We start from the raw sequence: 22587 nt of genomic DNA, 5'->3' as shown, positions 1-22587 counted from the left end.
GCAAACCACACAACATTACATGTCGGAAAAATGCTTCTTGTATTCTTCTTACGAACGTACTCACTAGCTACCTATTTACCTTTCTACCTCTACCAGCTTTATCATTTTATTCGTACAACTTTCAAATGTCGTTGAACGTCATCGTTGAGATAAGATGATCGCAACGAAGATATGAATTTCGAAAGAGTCCGGGTGAAAGGCCGATACCAAGGCGAAAGGAACGATTATATGAAACAACAGGCTGAAAGCACCTCTCTCACTGTTATTTGCCTTTTAAACGAGAGCAATTTCAGCAGAGCAAACCGTCGATCTACCCATCTTTGCAAACACTTTAGATAAATAGACTCAGAGACCGTCACGATTTCGTTTCGATCTTCAATACAATACGTTTCTATTCTTCTTTACCACAAAAGATGATAGATGCAAGTCTGTAATACCTATGTATCGGAGATGATTTTCTCGAATCTCAAATGTAAAAAATGATGTATTACAAAATGAGCCTGTTTTTATACATATATATGTATGTATGTATGTATATAGGATTGTATTATATAAGTAACTCGTTAAAAAGATGTGAAAACGTATACTGATGTTTTCTCGTTGGATTTGTTCTACTGACCAAAACATATGTATACATAATTCGTTGCTAAACATTAACGTGTAAACTGAACTATCTTATAAGAAACCCTTACGCGTCTCTTGTCGCGACAGAGGGGTGGCTTCTCGACTTCAGCAGGTGCCTTACCGTGTCGATAGTTTTGTAATACAGTCTTCGAAGACCTTTATTCTTTCAAAAAAAGGAAAAAAAGAAAAAAAAGAAAAAGCAAACCGTTGTATCCTTAGGAGTCCACTACGAGTTAGTTCGTCATTGTTAAAACTTTGGCATTGTTCCTTTCAAGTAGCTCGACTATTCCCGCGGTATTGTTTGTCACGAAGCGAGCCCACCTCCGCAGGAGGGGGTCCTAAGGGATGGACTTTGGCGCGTTAATACGCCTCACAAAGGAGGAACAATACTGCAACATTTTGAGGATAGAAAGACCTTAGTCGATTTTGTACATTTGCACATAACTTTGGCCCTCGTCGTTAGCAACACATCCTTTTCTGTTCTCTTATAAGTGGTAGGACTTTCGAATGAGAAGAAGAGCTCGTTTGCCCCATGGGATTTCTATCCCATGAGCTTAACAAGCATTCCCATCGCTCGTATTTTCGCTTTTGAAAATGCAAGAATAGTTTATTAGATCTCCAAGTTTTTGCCATCAAAATTCTTTTCTCAAAATATACGATAAATTTTGTTTTTGTAAATTTTGTTCGTGAAAAAGCTTTCTGATAAAATTAAGATAAGCGATTATAAAAGATATAACGTCGATCAAAAGATACCGATAGTTCTGTTATACTCGTACTTTGACGTTTTTCTCACTTCCGAGTTTCTTTTCACGCAAAGTATCGTAATAGCTGTCGCACGATTTCGCTAAGAATCAACAGGTGATTCCATTCGTACGCGTGGGCCTAAATTTAGCCACGACATAATCTCTGCTTCTCTTTCTACTTCACCGTATCTTTTTCCAGTTCTCTTTCTATCGTCCGGCCTCTCTCTCTCTCTCTCTCTCTCTCTCCCCCCCCCCCTTTTTTCTCAACATGTTATCTCGTAAGTCTCTTAGTTTTGTAGTTACATCAAAGATCATTCCAGGAATAGATCGCCAGAAATGACTTTGAGATGATAATTTTCAAGGTCCGTAAAGTATTCCGAGTATATTAGATATTATAAACGTAACTTCAAATCATGGTGCGATAACACATAAGCTTAATCGCATAAAAGCTTAATCGCATAAAAGCGTTTATCCTCGTGCGATTAGAGCTATGGAAACGTACGAGATACGCATTACGAGCACGGTTATGTAATTACAGACTGCACGTGCGTCTTAGGGTTATTACTCGATGACGTTTCGAAGAATCCGACAAGGTGAACGTACTTTTTAACTCGATTTCTTTTTGTTTTTATTAATGACGTTTATCAACCCTTTCTTATCCATATATTTTCATTTTCTTTTCCTTTTTATCAATTTCATACACGTTCTCTATTCTACTTTTATAACATTATTCGAGCTTTCCGTCAAAAATTTAAAATTGGCGAAGAAAGAAAGAAAGAAATGAAGTCGATCGAAAGTAAAACACGCAGACACAATTGAATTGGACTCGGCGGGGAATTATCTTGCGCCCTTACTCGCGAATGCGATTTACCGGCACGATGAGCAAGACTTTATTCGCAACCTGTTCCATTCCGTGATGCCAAGCGGAGAAATGCACAGGGCTCGCATTCCTCCTTTAACCTCGAAGAGTTTCTTCTCGGTGTATGCGAATCAGATAAAACTGGCACGAAGCTTTATAACTCTGCAATCCTAAAAGAACTTTGAAGGAACGCTCTAAGTTTCTCCAGACGAATCGTCTTACGTCATAACGTTTTCGAATAAGACTGGTCGCAATTAAAAAGAAAAAGAAATAAAAAAGAAAAAAGGAAAAGTGAAATGTAAATACTTTCTCGCAGTTACTTATCACGAAATATGTTTTTTCTCAATATGTTTCTTCTAATTCCAATCTTAATCGATTCGTTGGCAAGAACGTGCCATAAGAATACAATAAAGAGTGCTAAAAGTGGCCCGGAAAGGATGCTCTCGCACCGTTGCACGTAGGCAACTCCCCCTATGGGACTTATGTTAGGCATACCATGGGGCATAGAGCGACTAAAATACAGTCCAGAAGAGGATACCGGTTCGGATGGTACAGTGGCGTCGCATTCGACCTTCTACACCCTAAATGGAAATTTTCGAGTTTCCTTATCCTTCTCTTACTCCTCCTCTTCTTCTTTTTCTTCACATTTCAAACGTTCCGACAAATATGGAAATTCCATAGTTTTAATAAGGATAGATCATTTAATATTTCTCAAAGTCTTTTAGAACTTTTCAAATCCTATCATTAGAGTTGTAACTTTTGATATTGATTTATCATCTTCGTTAAATCCTTTCTAAATCTAATTCAGTATTATTGACAAACATAAATCGATCAGAGAAAAGCTCCTGGAAAGTCCGATCGTAAACTGATGCTTCCGAGAACTCGTTAATAATAATCCAAGATGAAATTATTTTATTTAATCCATTTGCACATCTTAGATCCAAGGCGTTCATATTGCTACGTGACTCCAACGGTAATGAATCCCCCTTATACCTCGGTGAGTTACAGCGAGTCATGGCCTCCGACCGAATATATCTCTAAGCCTGCTACAGGTTCGTGCAAAAGATGCATCGTGAGGATAACACTATGTGCCCTGTACGGCGTCGAGGTTGAAAGCTTATTTTTATTTTTTTCCTTTTGCCTCTTCTCCTTCTTCTCCTTTTCTCTCTCTCTCTCTCTCTCTTCTTCTTTCTTTTCTTTTTATTTCTTTTTTCTTTTGCCTTCTCTCCCGTGTCTATACTACCCTTTGTTCACAGTCCTCTGGTTTCTCGCACGCATGCGCATCTTTCGCGTCATAAAAGGATCCGGGACGGGCGCCTCTACGTACGCGAAGGAAAGAATTTTATTTTGGAAAAAGGTAAAAGGAAAGACGTTCGAAACCGTACATGGATTTTTCACTGTTTTCACGATCGCTTAGGAGGTGTTGACCTCCCACGAATCGTCCTACGATCGTCAATATTTGCAATAAAGAAAAGATTGCCTATCACTGTGTTGAATTTTTAGCCTGGAGCTAAGAGAAATAAGAACGAGAGGAAAGTAACTCGACTTCGATGAATTACGTGAAACGGTTTGTCTTCTCCTATCTTATTTTAGAGGAAAAAAGATAAAGATAGACAGACAGATAGATAGATAAAGAGTGAGAGAGAGATAGAGAGAGAAAGAGAGAGAAAGAGAATCTGTTGAAACTCCTTCGTTAGTCGGAAAGAAAATTCTGGCGGTCCTGGGACTACACCTTCTTACCAGCCCACGATGTTTGATCAAGCGTCCGACGTTCGTCGTCACGACTTTTATGGAGGTGAGGAAGGGATGTTTGTACTTTCAAATGCGTTTAAAATATCGTACCTAATGTGTCAACAGGCAAGACGACGAACTCCGTCCGTTGTAAAGACCAACGTTAAGGCGTATACGATGACGACTTATAAAGTCATTAGTGCGAAGATTGCTCGTTCTTTTTCAAGTATCGCTCGACGTTAAATTTCTTTTCGAACATGCTATAAAAATGAAATAGTTATTTCTTCTTTCGAAATTGCTTTTAGTTTTTGACTCGGACAACTTAGATCGTTTTTTTCTTTTTCTTTTCTTTTTTTTTCTAATTTCATTTACAAAATACCATCGAACGCAACGATAAGGATCTCCGAAAGAAGAGATAAATTTTTTTCTTTCCTTTTGCAATCGTTTTATCCAAGGATTCTCGGTATATAACGAGATCGAAATCGTTTTTACTCGATCCTCAGCCAATTTCTTGACACACGTCGAGCAGTTTACAAAAGCGTATCGTTCGAAACAGCTTTTTGCCACGAAAGTCAAGACGCTCGGTTTAAAAGTCAACGAGGAAGCTGCTTTCGAACGAATGGCTAGCCGTTCCTGCTTCCGAAAAAACGAACGCGCCCTCGTCATTTTTTTGGGAATTAGTCCGGACAAAAGTCGGAATACGCTACCAGATTACGACGTGCCGTGAGTATGGACCCACCAGAATCAAAACGTTAAGCGTTCACCGCCACCAAGAGAAACGTCGAATAACAGGTTGGTACACCTGCCATTCCAACGAAGAATTCGTGTAACTTTTTTTCCCGAAAGAGAGCTCGCTCGTCGTCCTTCTCTTATCTCCCCACTACAAAAATCGTTGGATCGACTCAAATTTGAATTTCTCTGTGATGTTTACTTAAGAAATTTCTCAATAATCGAATGCACCTTTGGATAAAATTGAAAATAATTTCGATTTCGTCGATTAGGAAACGTAATTGTCTGACACAGTAAATGTCTGATCGCAAATCTCTCTCTCTCTCTCTCTCTCTCTCTCTCTCTCTCTCTCTCCCTCCCTCCCTCCCTCCCTCTCTTTCTCTATCAAGAACGATCGAGTTCTTGGCTGATGACTTTTTGGGAACGTCACTCCAGATCGCAGAAGAGTCTCGGCACTTTGTAGTGACGAGGAGAGGCACGGAGGGTACATCACCTTCGCGTGTTTACTTCTTCGGCAACCGGTTTCCTTCCTCTTTGCTCCGACCGGTTCGGTTCGCTTGGACCCTTTCTCTCTCTCTCTCTCTCTCTCTTTCTCTTTCTTTCTCTTTATCTCTCTTCATCTTTCTCTTTCTTTCTCTTTGCTTCCATCTCCCTTTGCTCCTCACCTTTGCTCGTTTCTTCTCAGTTTCCTCCCTCTTCCTCGGACCTTCTCCCTAGATCGTTCCTTCCCGTTCTCCTCTCGACAGCGCGGTATTCAAATGACCTCGGATGATGAATATGCCCGTCTCTCTCCCATCTTTGGCCCGCTACGGTAATTGCCGCTATTTCTGTCCTTATTTTTGCTCAGAGTGCGTATTCTCCATCATGTTCGTACACACATGAGGCTGCTACGTAGAGTTCGTTCTTTCCTTTTGTTCCTCTCTCTCTCTCTCTCTCTCTCTCTCTCTCAGAGATTTTTCTTTCTTTCTCTCTCTCTCTTCTTCTTTCCTTTTCTTCTTTCTCCTTAACTCATACTGGAACCCATGAGAAAGAGAGAGAAAGAAAGAGAGAGAAGGAGAGAGAGAGAGAGAGAGAGAGAGAGAGAGAGAGAGAGCAACTACGTGCCTCGGTACATCTTGTGGCACCTTATCTCGAACAATTTCACAAGAAGGGCGCGAATAAATTGCGCGGGAACCGACTGAAAACGACGACACTGTGCCTAGGGCGCCGTTCCTTGCATGTTTGAAACGAGTCTCGATTTTGCTTCGAGACAAGCGATTTTACGTAAGTATCCGAATAAATTTTTTCTTTCTTAAGAGAAAAATAGAGAGAGAAAAAGAGAGAGGCAGAGAGGGAGAGAAAAGTAATGTAGAAATTCCTATTAATAGCAAACTATTCGGATCTTGAATCATAATGTAATTACTCGCTTGTTTTTCTTGATAAATTTGCAACCCTATCAAAGCACTCTCCTCTATAGCCGTAGTTTACAAACGAATTTCCAATCAACAATGACGCATACGCTCATTCGTTCCGCTGGTACTACGTGCGTTGCGGAGGCTGTCGAGTACGCGAAGGAATTCAATACCCACGAGCGTGCCGCCGACGTTGCATTGTAGCTAGAACGAATTATACGTTCGATCGTAATCTCTCGGATAAAGGGCACGCGTTCGAATTCGAATAGAATATGCCGTGTACGTTCGTATATAAGTACACATATCTAATATATAATTGATAACGCGAAGGTAACCTAATTTTATACGTTGTATTATTTTCAAATAATTTTTTTATTTTGAAAAATTGGGAGGAAATTTGATCTAGGGGATTGGAAAGTATCCGTAATTACGTGGATTTTTTTAGCCAAAGGGAAAGAAAAATCAACGATCATACCCATCTTACTTGGCACGATCTCTCTTCGTGCGAACTCTTCGCATGTCGGACTAAAACCAACTATTAGTATGTACAGCATCGATCGTTGCGATCTCTCAAAGAAATGTACAGGTATAGTCGAGCGAGAAATTGAACTCGTCGAATTTTCTTTAACGATTTTATTCCTTCTTCTTTAGTTCGTTCGTTCGTTCGTTCGTTTCATTCGTTCATTGACGAATCATTAAAAATATCGAATCTCATCCTAGATAGAGACTAAGTTGTGTGAGAAATCGCTGACTCAACCGAAGAGGTGTCTGCGTGTCTAGCCGAGTTCGCCCACATGCGAGTCGATCTCACAATCAGATTCGATTCTATATAGGTACCTTCTATTCTGCTTAGGCGTACACAATCGCTAAGAAACGCGCGAGAACCAGCTGAGATTAGGCAACAGTCGCCATTTTATAATTGTTCTCGCCGCCTTACCTTATTGTGCTACCCATTTTTCACTTTACAGATCTTTCGACATAGCACCTAACTTACTCGTTCGTTTCATACGTTCACCATGTGTGTTTCGCATGATCGGTTCTTATAATTAATAAACGATACGTTACTATGAAATTTTTGCAACTTCGAATATAATATGACGATAAATTCCATTCAAGTTCGTTTGTTTCGTCTTTCTAATCGCTTAAAAAAACATCCTCCGTCTTATGAGAATAATTTCGAGTTATTATAGACTGCAGTTTTAAGGAATGTAAACTATGTGATGAGATTGAAATTTATTTTCGAAGAAGTATTAGAATGAACTTTGAAGTGTTAGAAGAAACATTTTCGAGTTACAAATTTATTTATTTGTAATAAACGGATGTCGCACAGCGACAAAATCGTCCGATCGATCTCGATCGAATGAGTATTAGAAAGTGTCGTAATATTTAATTCGCGTATAAACGATAGGACGTTTAAATCTTTCTCATTAGCTTGATTCTATATATAATACATACATTTTTTGATTTCCGTTGTAATAATATCCGGCACATATTAACGTTATGGACACATAATAATTAATACTCGTTTAATCAATAGACATGTTCCATTTATCAGTGAATTGTTCTATCTTGTGTGCAAACTGTATTATATGTCTGGTATCAACAATCTCACGCTAAATATTAGTTTAACTTCAATCACATCTCATAGCTCATATCAGTTTACTAATGATGTACACGTGTATATCACCTTTCGAATACGTTGATGTGCTACCGCGAATAATAATAAATAAAAAGAAAACAATAAAAAAGAAAATAAATAAAAATAATAAAAAATAAAGATTTGACATCGGTGAAGACGACAAGGTAAAATAGTTACAATACTCGTTCCGATGCGAGCAATCCGACGAGTTTTCGTCGACTAACCAGCCGGCGCTAGGAGGTCGATAGGCGAACGACAACAATAACAAGGATTACAATGAAAGCGAGACAACTGCAGAGCACGTTGAACTGATAAAATCCTATCGAAGCAGCTCGTAAAATTTGCCGATCTCTTTTTCTCTCTTTCTTTCTCTTTGGAGAAAGAGAAAAGAAAGAGAAGGAAGAATCAACGACGCCATAAAGCAAGAGTAAGAGCCGTCCCTTAACCACCGATATCATTCCTTGCATTCGTGTTTACGTTTTACAATGCGCGAACCCCTATAGTATGTATCGTATCGCTAGAAAAAGTATGCGAAGGAAGAGAAGAGAAAGAAGGAGAGAGAAGAAGAAGAAAGAAAGAAAGAAAGAAAGAAAGAGAGAGAGAGAGAGAGAGAAAGAAATAAAGAAAGAAATAAAGAAAAAAAGAAAGACAAAAGGAGAAGGCACGCGTGGCTCGAGTGAGAAGGAAGGAAGGTAAATATATATGGTGAACGATAGGTGATATAAAGTGGTAATGTCGAGAGTACCGTGAAACATAGTAGATTGGGCGGGTTTAGCCGCGCCTTATCGCCTCTCTCTCTCCCTCTCTCTCTCTCTCTCTCTCTCTCTCTCTCTCTCCCACTTCACATATTCTATCGAACCCCTTCTATTCTCTTCCTCGCTCTGCTGTCCGATCGAGCACGGTCCGCAACATGGAATTGGCCTTCGAGCGACTTCATCGAGACATTATTGCACCTAGGACTCTCGCAAGCGATATCTCATACGCGTTATCGGCCGCAAAAGGTAGGGTAGATTACAGTGCTGCCTCCGAACGACGATCGACCGTTCGTCTTTGCCTTGTACTAGAGTCGAGAAAGAGAAAGAGAGAGAAAGAACAAACTATACTTGCGTACGCGGACGTTATGGCATCTCGAGTGCGGTTACTATCGCACTCGTCCATCGTGTCTATCGAAGGCTGCTCGTCCTTCCATCTTAACGTTCCGATACCTAAATTGATCGAGTATCATCAATAAAGTATCTCGTAAAGTTCGTATAAACACGAAGAGGCAACCGATCGTATTCGATAATTAAGCAATTAAATTTCTCTTAGCTCGTTATCATCATCAATGTTATTATTCAATGAATTCGTATACGTTCAATACGAGGATCGTTCCGATCTGCGTTATGCAAACGAACGAGATAAAAATATTTTACGTTACACCTGGCCATAAAACGTACGCGCGAGAGAGTGCAATTCGATTATCAGTAACGCTCGTTCGTCTGCGCTCATATCGAAGCTCTAAACAGCCAATCGGAGCATACCTTCCACGGACTGAGACAGATCTTATCGTAAAGGCCTTATCGATATTTTCAACTTGGTTTGTCCGAGTCAAATACGCTGCGATAGGTTTTTACGCGGCCACAAGCTCTTACGCGATTACCTACTACTACGTCTTTTCATCGTAGTTTTGCGCAGCGATCTTTCCGCGTCTTCCGTCGAGGATTAATCGATAAATATATCATCGCGAGTAACGAAGGCCATCAAATATTTCCTTCGAATATCTATCAATATACGTATGTGTCTCCGTGAGAACATTTTTCATCGCGTATTACAATCACGCCGAGTATTATATAGAATAAGGAAAAGAAAATTGTTTCGTAAGACGGGAAAAGAAAAATAACTTCAAAAGATCAGGAAGAGGTAGCTATGATGGTATTCCACGAAACACGCGTGCAATGTCGAGCTTCGTTCACCTCGAAGACTCGGAATGTCAATAGCTAGACATCGTCATACGTAGGAATAATATCGAGTTCTTTATGGGTCGCCTTAACAGTACACATGCCCCGTAGTCGTTCGCCTCGAGAATACCCGTACGGTCTCTTTTGAACGTGTGTGTATACATATACATATATATATATATATATATATATATATATATATAGACATATCTGTATCTATGGAGATACACATATGCACGTTGTTGCGTCTCTTCTGCCAGTGAAGAAAATATACACTTTAACCATCGTGATCGCTTAACTATCGTGCCGTTTGAAATGCTTTTCGTTGGGCTTGGGTCACGCGTTACAAATTGCTATTCTAATAATAACACGATTTACACATATACTTATATCGTATTGCGTTTAATGAAACTCGATTGTCACGTAACGTATTTGACGTATAATTGGCTTCTTAATTAACTGAAGGTTAAAAGCTCGAGTTAGCTTGAAAATTACCGTAGTTTTATAAGTAATATGGATAATCTACAAACTGATCGTTTTAATAATAAATTTCAAATAAAAATAGATTTATTATTATCGATAAGAAAAAAAGCAAAGAAATATTAAAAGGTGAGGTAGAGTTTAAACGATATTAGCAGGATTGTTTTAGCAAGGGCGATACGTAAGCCTCGTGAAAACATATCGTTGGGTCATTCAGGCCTTTCGCCGAAGGCGTAGCCAAGAGGCTAAACAGAGTGGAATGTGCCTTATCCCTTGTGGTTAATGTCAACTATAGAGTCATGCGCTCGAAGCGACGGCCTTATCGATTGAAATTCGTTCGAAGAGTACTTCTAGTTAATATATAAACTTAGTCTCGCGTTATTCTTTATTTTAAACAAATCCAATTAAACGAAAAATTACGTGACGCTATGAGGCGATAACTGAGTGACGTAATTTGATATATATATATATATATATATATATATATATATATATATAAAAAAAAAGAAAAAAGAAAAGAAAAGAAATAAAATTGAAATCGTTCGGTATGGTATTTTGTATTTTAGGCGAACGACAAAATCACGAGCGTAGGTGTTCACGGACGTCTTTAACAGCAAGGACAGTCTTTCCTTTTTGTTCGAAGAATCGCGAGGACTTCGTGTAATACATACATAGATAGATGCCAAGAACTTCACGTGTTTCGCACGTCGACTCGCGTCGTCACGTTTATGAGCGAATACTTTTTAGCAAGCCACGGCTAATCTTCGCGCCTTGTAGTCGACTTCGACAGTTGGCAGCATTGTTAGTTTGCGACAACGATAATTACCAAGCTCACTAACGGCCCGTATGTATTGGTCGTCTACTGGTCGAAGCATTATCGTTTCAACATGGTTTTTAGCTCTTCTCTTTCTATCTCTCTTTCTTTTTCTCTTTTTCTACTTCCTTTTCTCTCTCTCTCTCTCTCTCTCTTTCTTTCTTTTTCGTCCTTCTTTCCAACTGCGCTTCGTTTCGACTTCTTTATTTCCTCTCCTTTCTTCACTCTTTCCTTTTCTTTTTCACTCACTTCTCTTTATCTTTTCTCGCGCACCACTTCCAATACATCCAGTTTGCACGTTGATTCTCACCTTTGCCAACAACGACGACTACCTTCTTCTTCTTCTTGTTCTTGTTCTTCTTCTTCTTCTTCTTCGAAAGCGAAGAAACTACCGATCCGCCACATACTGTGTCGACCTTTACGTGCTTTGTGAATCCGTGTATTAATATTTATATATTTATTTGTCTCTTGTTATTCCTTTAATATCTTCAACTTACGATTAACCTGAGGATTTGATAAATATTATCGAATTCGACTTTCTAACGAATAAGTAAATGACGTATGATTTTATATTTACGTTATACTTAATATGAGTACTGGTCAGACACGTTTTACGTCTACGATCGTACTATACTCTTCTGTTATTCGATCTATACTATAGATATATAAAGGATATTATTTTCTATGCTTTAAAAAGATTTATAAATATTGATTAAGAAATGTTATATCGATCAAAATATTCAAAAATAGCGAGATATAAAATAGAATAATAGAATTGCTATTAGAAAAACTATCTTGTATAATACATTAAAAAATAACAAGAGATAAAAGAAAACAATACGATCGTAATTTTTTAATATTTCATTGCACTAATATTACTATTTCCGCATGGTTAAAAACAAAATACTTTAGAGATGAATATTACGATCGATCGATCGATCGATCGATCAGGAAGATATCGTTTCGTACGTAAGTATGTGAATTCTCTTAAGGATTGGTAGAAATCAAGTCCTATAAATCAAGTCCTCGTAGAGTCTGTGGAGTACGCAATGTTCAAAAGGGAAGGAAAGAGAGAGAGAGATAGAGAGAAAGAGACAGACAGAAATAGAGAGAGAGAGAGAGGGAGACGCAACTGGATACTGGATCCATTGCACGCGACTAGTAGAAGTGTCGTTTGAAACGAGGTCGATCGAAGCAATACGATAAATTAACAGCGATCGGAAAGAACGTGCTGCGAAATTGGATGGCCTTACGAATAATTCAACGATCATTTTAACGGCCATGAATCAAAGGATGCGAATAATAAATAAATACCGTTGCTCTCCATGATTCATATTCCGTCGAGCAAGTTTCTATACTTAAGAGATGAAATAAAAGAAATAGAATAAATAAAAATAAATTTTACTTACCAACATTGATATCCTTCATTTTTCGATCTTCTCGAAATGCACGTTCTCGTTCTTCGTTCGATTTCTTTGTCCTCTCTTTGTGCAGTAAGTACGATGCAAAGATTATGAAAGTGCCTGGAAGCGTTCAACGTGATCGTCCTTCTGCGTGCATAGATCGCGAATAAAACGTCGCCGTGAGAGCCGATATTAGACTTGCGAATGATGGTCGCAGGCGAAAGATCGGGACTCTTAAGGTATAATTTGTTGTTTGCCGGCTCGAGGTAAAAGGAGAAATCTCGGACGATAGAGAATTTAGGTATATAAAACGAGTACAACAGGCGTCGCTAGAACGATCCGATAAATATGATCGCCGTTATTAAATCTTCGAGCTAGCTTTTACTGATCTCGGATGGATCATCTACAATATTTTCTTGTTGAATAAAGTTAGGTCGATATCATCGTGTCCAAAATGTCTATAATTTCTAATATTAGAGTCCCGATCTTGTAAATCTTTTTTTCCTTTTTTTCTTTCCCTTTTTCATGTTTTCTTTTCTTTTTTTTTTTTTTTTGTAAAATCGTCGATCGATGTACGACAGGGATCGATATTTTACATAGGACGACGTTAATCTGAAATCAAACTAGATTATAATACATTACTTACAAAAAAGATTCGTCGCTTCTCGATAAGTTATCGATCTTTATGTCGAATTTATCATGTTCAATGTCTAAATTTAGAAAATAATGTCTAAAAATAAGAAACTAAAATATTTGATCTTCCTTTGGAATATTTAAGGGAAGATTTGAAAAATCTTTGGTATTTCGATATACCCTACCCGGGACGAGGTAAATCGCATTCCGGATCAAAACGAAAATCTTTAAGACTTTCTTGTCTCATTTTTCTCGTTCCTCTCCTCTTTCTCTTTCTCTCTCTTTCTCTTTTTCTTTATTTCTTAGAGAAGACGCGAGTCCGTGGTATCTGCCGCTTTGGTCCAGGATAATTATTTATGTCAGATAGGATCTCGACTGGGGTTCTACGTTGGGAAACAAAAGAATCCGGCGATGGGAAGGATAGGAACTAAAGGGAAGAGGATCCTGGAAGGTTGCCGAAGGATCACCGAACTCTATTCTTTCTTCTAAGGAAGACACGAGAGAAGAAGAGAACTGACAAGGACCTTGATGAAACGAAGGGTCGATTCGAAAGACCAAAGATCCTTGAAAATATATACTATATATATATATATACCTTTATATATGTACACACACAAAGTATATATGTATATTTATATATTATATATAAATCCACAAGGTATATACTTTCTTCTTTTCGGTAGTATCAATGACAAACTCGATGAAAGATCGAAAACATAATTATCGAACCTCCTACTGAAGTCGCTGAATTAACGACCTACTTATTTGTGTGCGACGTTATTAATATTATTAAATTTGTCCGAGAACAGCGGGTATAGAAGAGACATAAAGTATTATTTTCGAGATGTACTGTTTTGTGTTGTGTGTAGGCTGTACGATGTAAACAAGACTTGAAGGAGAAAGAGCTTCTCCCTCCTTTCGACAGGTTGTAAAACCGTCAATGAATAAACCTGTTGATAAATATTATACTTACGACTTGTACTCGTTATAAACAATGTTGCTGCAAACGAGCTTGATAATTGAGTCAGTCTTTCCGTGTATATCACGTATATATATATATATTGACTATGGTATAATCCCATAATATGGAATTATACACGAGCATATCTCGTTTCGTTAATAGCATTTTCTGAGCAGTAAGAGAAATAGATAAACTACTTTTTAACCTAAAACTATTCTTGAATTATTCGACTCTTATTTTCGTATCTTAATAATCCTTAGTAATCTCTTCTCTTCGAAAAGATTCAGATAAGAATACTTAGACCGTGACGCGAAAAAATGATGAATATTTTTCTAACGTGATATTTAATGTCGTGAAATAAAAAAAAATGATCTAGACACGCGATCTCGATCTACCTATGTATATTGTATATACCCTTTGATACTACTAGAAAATCTAGTCTTTCCAGTATCGATACCTGGCGCCAGTTAACAGATAGCCAATTTTAATCTCGACGGGATTACTATAGTCTAATTGTAAAGTATATAATATTAGTACTTATATATATATATATATATATATATATATATATATGTATATGTATATACGTATATAGTGATGATATAATACATACACTTATATAATTTTTTAATAGATATTTTATCGATAAGAATTTTAAGAAAAATTTGTTTATGACTAGAAAATAAAGAGATTACATCGATCGAAAGATGGTAAGAAAATGATAAAGCGAAAATCTTGAAAAAGGAAATAGAAAACAATACTATACGTAATGTAAAAGTATGAAAGAGGTTTCATCCTTCGAATCTTTCGGTTTTCGGACAAAAGAAAGCGGTACTCGAGAGGGTAACGAAAAGAGGGAGGTCCTGCCGTTCACAGCGTGTGGCGTTGTATCCTTTGCTTGTAAAACAACTTGTAAAACGTGACTTCGAGACGCGTCCTGTCAACTCTGCTTTCGTAGCGGCGCTTATCTCCACAGCAAATCTATTGGTTCGTTGTTGGGAAAAATGCTCGACTCGAAGGAGAAAGGACATATACTCGTTTTTCGATCGTTAGAACGATTTCGTGGCAGCTGATACATAAAATGTTTACCGACATAGATATATACAATATACATAGGATAATATACGAATAAAATAATACATAAAATATACGAATAAATAAAGAAGATATTTACTTTTTTTTTTTTTCTTTTAATATTCGTTCAAAAAGCATTTCATTTCGTTCTGTTTATTTATCGTCTTTCAAATTAATCCTTCAGCCACGGACGATTTTCATATTTTTCATATTTTTGTATAAAATCGTGTATATATGTACATATATGATATGTATTTCTTAGAAGCAATATATTTCCTGGAAGCATAGTTGATGAAATAATACCTCTTTATATCGAAATGCATAATAAAATTTACTCGATGGGGAAATAACCTTTTCCGTTGTTGAAATACTTAAAAAATTCAATGCGACTAGATAATAACGTGTTCCAGCAAAATTAACAGAATGTGTAACACGCGATTTCGATATCGCCCGTCGCTGGAAAAAATTGAAAGAGAATTTTATTGTTTTTTACATTTATTTTCATTCTTGACTTTTCAACGACACTTTTTTTTACTGTTTGTAATTTAAAAAATAAATTCCATTTATTTTTCAGTATTCAGAGAGAAATGATCAATTTTTCTTTTAGTAAAACGCAATAGTAGTTGTAAAAATATTTTGTTAATTTTGTTCTGTTAGTCATCGTTTTCTTAATTAAAAGAGAACCTTCGTCGCTTGTTAGTAATAATTTTTTTTCTCGATTTACTTTTCCGGTACTTTTCTCAATAGTTTCTTACTGTTTATCTTAGAAAATAAATTCTCTTTGTACCTAGAGAGAAACGGTTAACGAGCTAGAAATACGACGTATAGGAAGAGGAAAGTAGAGAAATAGAATATCTTTGTACGCTTTTCGGATGGAAGAGTAAGATAAGGCACGACTTCGAAGAAAGTACGTCGAGTAAATTAAGCGGATGACGCGAGTATCCTTTTGTTGATCTATCAATCTCTTGGAACAAGTCTGTTCTACGTAATCAAAGAAAAGGACTGGTGGTTGGTTGGTTTACAAGTTTACGTGGTCAGCTAAAGTTGCGGCCCTGTAGCCACGAACAGAAACAGGCCCCACCACTACTACTACTACTATTATATCAACGGTCGTAGTATTTTTACCCGACGACTTTTGGCTGTGCTTACAAACGCTTTGATGATTATCTTTCGAGCTGATGCATTATCGTCCTACCTTGAGGTCAGACCGAGGCCAATCGAGGCAGAACGCGTGAACTTACCTGTAACAAGAAAAAAGAAATAAAGAAAAACGTTAGTGAGAGAAAAATAATGGTTTGTAAATATTGTAGTTTTTAATTTACATACTCGTTAATATTATGAGAATGTTAAAAATGAGATAGTGTATAGAACGTCCATTTATATAATTTTTTTCATGAGTTTTATAAAGAAAAAAATAAGATAAAATTTAGTTTAATACTTGTTTAAATAAGATCTTACTTTCGTAATTTTAAATAAATGAAGTTGTACTATAGTTTTAGAATATAATAGATTTTGCAGAAATTAATGAAAATGATATTATTTTAATATTTCAAGATAACATACGATACTTAAATTAATATGTCGAACGTACGTTCGATCCGATGTATTTTCTACAGGGATTCTCCCGTTGTGAAATATGAAGAAAATAAAGAGAAATAATTTGATTAAACTGCTAATAATCATGGACGAAGTTTATGTATATTAAAATATTATCGTAACATAATATTATTTATATATTAATCATTAATATTATTTTTATCTTTTAATGTAATATCACATAAGTATATATTTTGATATTGTGTATAATATTTTGATAAAATATTATACATATATATATATATTAATAATAAATATTGTATAATACATTATTATTTATTATTATTTATTATTATTACTATTGGAATATTAAATACATTCAATTTTTATATTGAACGTAGTACTTTTCGTAATGTAAAAAATTCGCAGCACGAATAAACGACTTGGTAGAAATTTGAAAAAAATTTTTATAGTAGATAGTTTGGAGAAGTTAAATCCGGTATAGTGCGAAGGACGTTAACGGTAATCGAGCTCCTTAAAGACCTCCGGCAGCGGTCGTTTTATCGGTTGCTCGAGAGTAAAATATTCCGACAGGCTCATTTCGGCCAGTGCCTCATTCCGCGTCCTTGCTATCTCCTCTTGCTAATGGATCCTTCTGCTCCTCGATGAGGACTTCTTCTTTTTATATATATATATTTCTTTTTTCTTTTTTCTTTTTCATCTTTTTTTCTTCTTTTCACAAGACCATTGGACTTCGTCTATCTACACGAGCATTACAACGAAAACTTGATGACGTGGACACGTGTAAATCGAACAAATTGTGAATATGTCAAACATACGTTCGATTCGATGTATTCTATACAGGGATTCCCTCGTTATGAAATACGAGGAAAATGAAGAGAAATACTTTGATTAAACTGCTAATAGTCATGAATGACCCAAAGTTCATGTATATCATTGACTCGAAGGTTATCGCTTTTAATCTTATGTGATTGTCGATTATTACTTTATAAAGTTCCAATATGTCTTGTAATCATTTTTCAAGCTTGTGACACTTATACACACAAACAAGATTTTAAAATTCGTTTCTATCTAATGTTCGTATATCATTATTACATTTGCGAGATTATCAGCTTTTAATGAATGATTTGATTAATTAACTTTCCCATGCGATATAAAATGAATTTTGCGTATGTATGTAAACAATGAATTAATAACTTGGGAATATTTTATCTTTAATTCAGGAAAATCCGTTATTTATCTTAATTATGAAATCGGGTATTTACATGATTTCTACTATATAATGAACGAAGAATCTAAGAAATCGTCAAGTCTGATCATAGTAATCGTCGAGTATCGATCTGCTAATAATCGAAATTTCAAACGTTTAGTCAAAGATGAAGGTTTACGTTCTTGTGTCTTTAATACTTGTTGCAGTAGCGGTTATCTCGGCTGCTCCATACGATTCAAGAGATGGTAAACGAAATACTTAGATTACGAAAAAAAAAGAAGAAATTTTTGACTACGAAATATTATTTAATGTTTTTTTTTTTTTTAACTATTAGAAGTTGAGCTATTCGAAGAAATTGCCGAAGAGGTAGGGGAACGTGCTACTAGACAGAGAAGAGTAACTTGTGACCTTTTATCTGCTGGTGGTTTCGTTGGTGACACTGCCTGTGCTGCCAATTGTTTAAGTATGGGTAAAGCAGGTGGACATTGCAATGGTAGCGGTGTTTGTGTCTGTCGACGGTAAGTTATTTATCGTTTTGCTTTTTAACACGTTTGCTGTTCGATACATACGAGTATAAAACTATGTATATGTATATATATTGTAGAAGCGTTCTCACAATCTATATGTAAGATAAATATGATTTAGTTTGTGAAGAATCATTTTGATTTATGTATATGTATCTTATCGAATAGTAAACTTATCTCTTTTCACAAAGCTTTAAAATAATATCCAACTATAATTATTAAAAATTCAATTGTCTAAATCGTTCGATTTAATCTTTTTTCAGAGATTCTTTCAAAGACTTATTCAACAAACGTTTCGGCTAATGTGAAAAAAAAGAAAAAGATTATTATCACCGAAATGACTACTACTTATAACACGAATTATACTATTTTATAACCGTTAATTTTTGTACGTACAAGATAATAAAACAGTTGCTGCAATAAAAAACGTCGTTAAATTCAACCGTCGGAAACGAAGGAATGAATTCGAGGAGGCCTTTTTGAATCCGCTTTATTAAAAGAAAATGTTGATACTCGTATCATAGAAAAATACGAATATTCAAGATTCTTCTCTAAAAAGGAATTCATAGAATTTAAAACACAACATATACATACATCCATACATACATACATACATACATACATACATATATATATGAATATATAATATTTACGTACACAGAAAAAAATCGATTTGTCCTTTAAGAAGAATCTTTCTTACTCTCACAATTAAACAAAGACAGAGACATTTTCGAGAGGTCTTTTCGTTTCGATATCTAGAAGGACCGGTCGACGACCATTAATCGTTAAGAACGTACCGAGTGTACCTATCTCTTGTCTTTCTCGTAAAGAGTATCGAAGCTTTTTCCCTTTCCACAGCTTCTCTCTTTTCTCCTCTTCCTCTCTATCTTTCTCTGTCTCTCTCTCTCTCTCTCTCTCTCTCTCTCTCTCTCTCTCTCTCTCTCTCTCTCTCTCACCTTCTCGTAAAGTGCACTCAGCTTGGAGATCGAGACGCGGAGTTATAATTGCCTACTCGGCGAGCCCGACATTCCTCGTGCGTTAAAGTTATCGCGGCTGGATCGCCGCACTCGCTCGCTCTCGCCATGATGCTTCTTTTCTTTTCTTTTCTTTTCTTTTTTTCGTTTTCTTTCTTCTTCTCTTTCTCCTTCTCAATCTCTTTTTCTTCTTCTCTGATAGCAGAACCACCAGGTATACCTCCAACCTCTTCGGCTCTCAAGAAAAAAAAAAAAAAAAGAAAAAGAAAAAGGTATATCGAAGATATCTCGCAAGATCTCTATCACCGAGTAGTACTATCTCTCCCTTTTATAAAACCCTCTAGAAAACAACTAACGAACACATCGAATCATCTTCGCATTATTATTGATATCCCTTAAGCGTAAAATCATTTCTGGTTAAACGAACGAGCCTATAGGTCGAATCGAAAATATTTCAATTCGATCGTTACTTTTCTTCTCGATCTTTTCAATATATATATTCTATGGTAAGTCTTGCAACGCCGGTATGGTCACGTCGGCTTGCCTCTAATTAGAATAATTAACAAAGCCGTTCTTGGTCCTCTTTTTCTTTCCTTTCGTCGACGATACTCACAACAGTTAAGAGTGTTCGTTCATATCGACACGCTCGTCTGAAACGAAAATGACTTTGAAAGAGAATAATGGGGTGAAGGGTGAGAGGAAAGAGAAAGAGAAGAAATCTTTAAGTATGGAGGAAAAAGAGACGAGAGAAGAGAGAAAAGAGAAGAGAGAAGAAGAAAGGGAATCGGTGTCGAGGGACGAATGGTACCGCATTCTGCCGTCATGTCGCATGCAAATACGACGTCCTGAGAACGCTTCGTTCCGGGTGGCACGCACAACCGTATTCTTGTCTCCCTCCCTCCCTCCCTCCCTCCCTCCCTCTCTCTCTCTCTCTCTCTCTGTCTTTATGTCTCTCTGTCTGTCTGTCTGTCTGTCTTTCTTTCTCGTTTTCTCTTCCACCGTCTAGTCGAGAGGGTAATTAATTTCGAATGCTAACCGCTTCTTCCTCTCTTCTTTCTTTTCTTCTTTCGCGGAAGAACTCGGCGAAGACCAAGCGAACGGTGTCACCGTCCCTTTTTCAAGAACTTCATTCATTCGACGCGTTCGACGTTCTTTCCATTCTCCCGCAACGAACGAGTAATTCGCTTCGCGACTCGTTCCGAAAGCACTAAGTGCGAAGTGTCACGAATAACTGATTTGTCAGTCTTGGAAATCTGTTTTTCTATTTCTTAGAAATTACATCGATATAGGTTATTAATCTTCGTAATTAATTTAGATGAATTGTTTGTAACGATAATATGTTTCAATGGTAATTGAAGGAAATTAAAATAACGTATATAATTTTTCGTATAATTAGAAGGAATTTACATTACCTTATTATTTCGATAGATAGACCACGGACTATATTATTTCTAAAGTTTTCGTATATTATTTTTGCCAATTAAGGATGTTACGTTAAAATGTAGGTAATTTGACGTTTTAACGATAACAAGTGAAAATGAAAATAAAGGAATAATTTATATTTTGAAAAATATCGAGAACAGGAATATTTACGCTTCGATGGATAAACCAAACCTGCGAGGGCTATTGCATCTACGAGTATGCTAATCTTCGGAGAATTAAAACAAATTTCTTTACGATTTACCAATTTTGTTGTCATCGAAGATACGAAACGATATCATTAAACGAAATTTATTATTAACGAAAGGAAATTTGAATTGATGATTAAAATGAGTTTATCCATAAATTCTTTAATCATATCGTTCCAGTAGATAACAAAGAACATTTTCACATGATTAACAACATTAATTATGCCGCTCATTATAGATCATTTATTCTTATTATTAACTCATTAACGAGCAACGATAATTTGTAGATGTTCGCGAAATCTACCTTTCTCGATCGCGATAGCAAAGAGAGTTAGTTCATTGGTTAACATTCGAGTCAGGTATAATATATCGGATGAGTCAGCCATTGTTGTCGAGAAAAGCAAGGATCATGTTCATTATTTCCATCATTCGGTCTTGCTCGTCTTTTTCGAAAAATACAAATAAAACATACGATTATTTTCATCTCGGACCTTGACATATGTCAAGAGAATCGACGTTTGATCTCAATACTATCGGCAAACGTCGAGATACGAATCTGATCTACATCCCTTGAGAAAGACGGAAGAGATATAAGATCAATGTTACGAACTCGATGAGGCGATCGAAATTTTTAATGAGCATAGCCCGTGTGCGTTAATTAAAATTCCGCTGGGTTGGAGTCTTTTACCAATAGCCAAGCATCGCTGCTTGCATTGTAACGTGCCAAGAGAATATACATACATATATTCTTCGGCTTTCATAGAGATTAGTTCGCTTCACTGAAGCCGAAGCTTCGTAGAAAACACTAATTTACATAGTACGGTATGTCTATGTATCTATATGTGTAAGTATGTCGAATAGATCGAAATATGTTCTCCTTGTGATCTCGAGTAGCGTGCTAACCAAACGATTTAGACGCACCTTTAACGTTTTAGTTTAAACGTTTTGAAACGTAGCCCACACGTTCGTTCTCTTGTACTTCGAGACCAATCGAAAGAGGAAAACATAAATAAAGAGTTAGGCTATATATACGTGTATAATACAGGATTGCTAAGGCTTACGTGACCCAGTAGCGATATATCGATAGTCGGAAAGCGTACGGTGTATTACTTCGTCGTACAACGCGACATTTGTTTCTCCTATCGTTGATTTGCGTCCGACGTAAGAACGAACAACGAAACGATATGTGACTCACGTTTGTTTGGAGGTATCGAACGAAGAAAATCGTTTGTTATATTTTCATCTTGCATTTTTATTTTTTTTTCTTTTACATGAAACATGATAGTTGTGCGTGAGGATATTAGTTATTAGAAAATAGTGATAATTGAATCGAAGGTTTTGTTAACGTTTACTTGTATACTCGCATCATTTAGCCTAACGCTATATTTGTTCTTCTTTTTTATTATTGTTTTAATAATCTAATGTTTCGAAAAAAAAACTTATATTTACTTACACGAACGAAGACGAGAATTTTTTTAGATTTAACGGTTTCGACCGTGCTTGACTGTTCTTTTTCTCTTTCACAAGCCGACTTTGTTTTCGGTCAAACATTATAGCTATGTATGGAATATAAATAATTACGCGATGGTTCATTAATGTTGCTTATTTACATACCCGTAACCCGTACATATATATACCCGTACCATCTCGTCTCACTATTCTTTTTCTTTTTATAT

At 36.4% G+C, this 22587-nt stretch overlaps 2 protein-coding genes across 4 annotated transcripts in view; one reads left to right on the top strand and one right to left on the bottom strand.

The window, feature by feature from the left end:
- LOC122629427 (epidermal growth factor receptor) overlaps nt 1-22587 on the bottom strand; it is a 113626-nt gene that overhangs the window by 48741 nt on the left and 42298 nt on the right. Inside the window, exon 2 of one of the 3 annotated variants that reach the window (XM_043812821.1) lies at nt 12357-12962. The exons of 1 other annotated variant lie outside the window; for it this stretch is intronic. The gene's annotated coding sequence lies outside the window, so the exon portion shown is untranslated. Of the gene's footprint in view, nt 1-12356; nt 14019-22587 lie in introns of those variants that run through there. One more of the 3 variants, XM_043812831.1, reaches the window with a different exon arrangement.
- Nucleotides 17871-18615, top strand: LOC122629486 (defensin-like). Its single transcript, XM_043812954.1, has 3 exons — nt 17871-18030; nt 18120-18303; nt 18573-18615. Exons 1-3 carry the CDS (start codon nt 17952-17954, stop codon nt 18610-18612), a joined length of 303 nt encoding a protein of 100 aa, XP_043668889.1. The 5' UTR covers nt 17871-17951; the 3' UTR covers nt 18613-18615.

This window comes from Vespula pensylvanica, chromosome 1, assembly GCF_014466175.1.
Source record: "Vespula pensylvanica isolate Volc-1 chromosome 1, ASM1446617v1, whole genome shotgun sequence".
Classification (NCBI taxonomy): Eukaryota; Metazoa; Arthropoda; class Insecta; order Hymenoptera; family Vespidae; genus Vespula; species Vespula pensylvanica.
This window is presented reverse-complemented; position numbering and strand designations above follow the sequence as displayed.

What these genes read in the sequence shown, in the direction of transcription:
- LOC122629486 (XM_043812954.1), top strand. Translation starts at nt 17,952, where the DNA reads ATGAAGGTTTACGTTCTTGTGTCTTTAATACTTGTTGCAGTAGCGGTT. An exon ending in TCCATACGATTCAAGAGATG is followed by an intron (nt 18,031 to 18,119) that starts GTAAACGAAATA and finishes TTTAACTATTAG; the next exon opens with AAGTTGAGCTATTCGAAGAA. An exon ending in GGTGTTTGTGTCTGTCGACG is followed by an intron (nt 18,304 to 18,572) that starts GTAAGTTATTTA and finishes ATCTTTTTTCAG; the next exon opens with AGATTCTTTCAAAGACTTAT.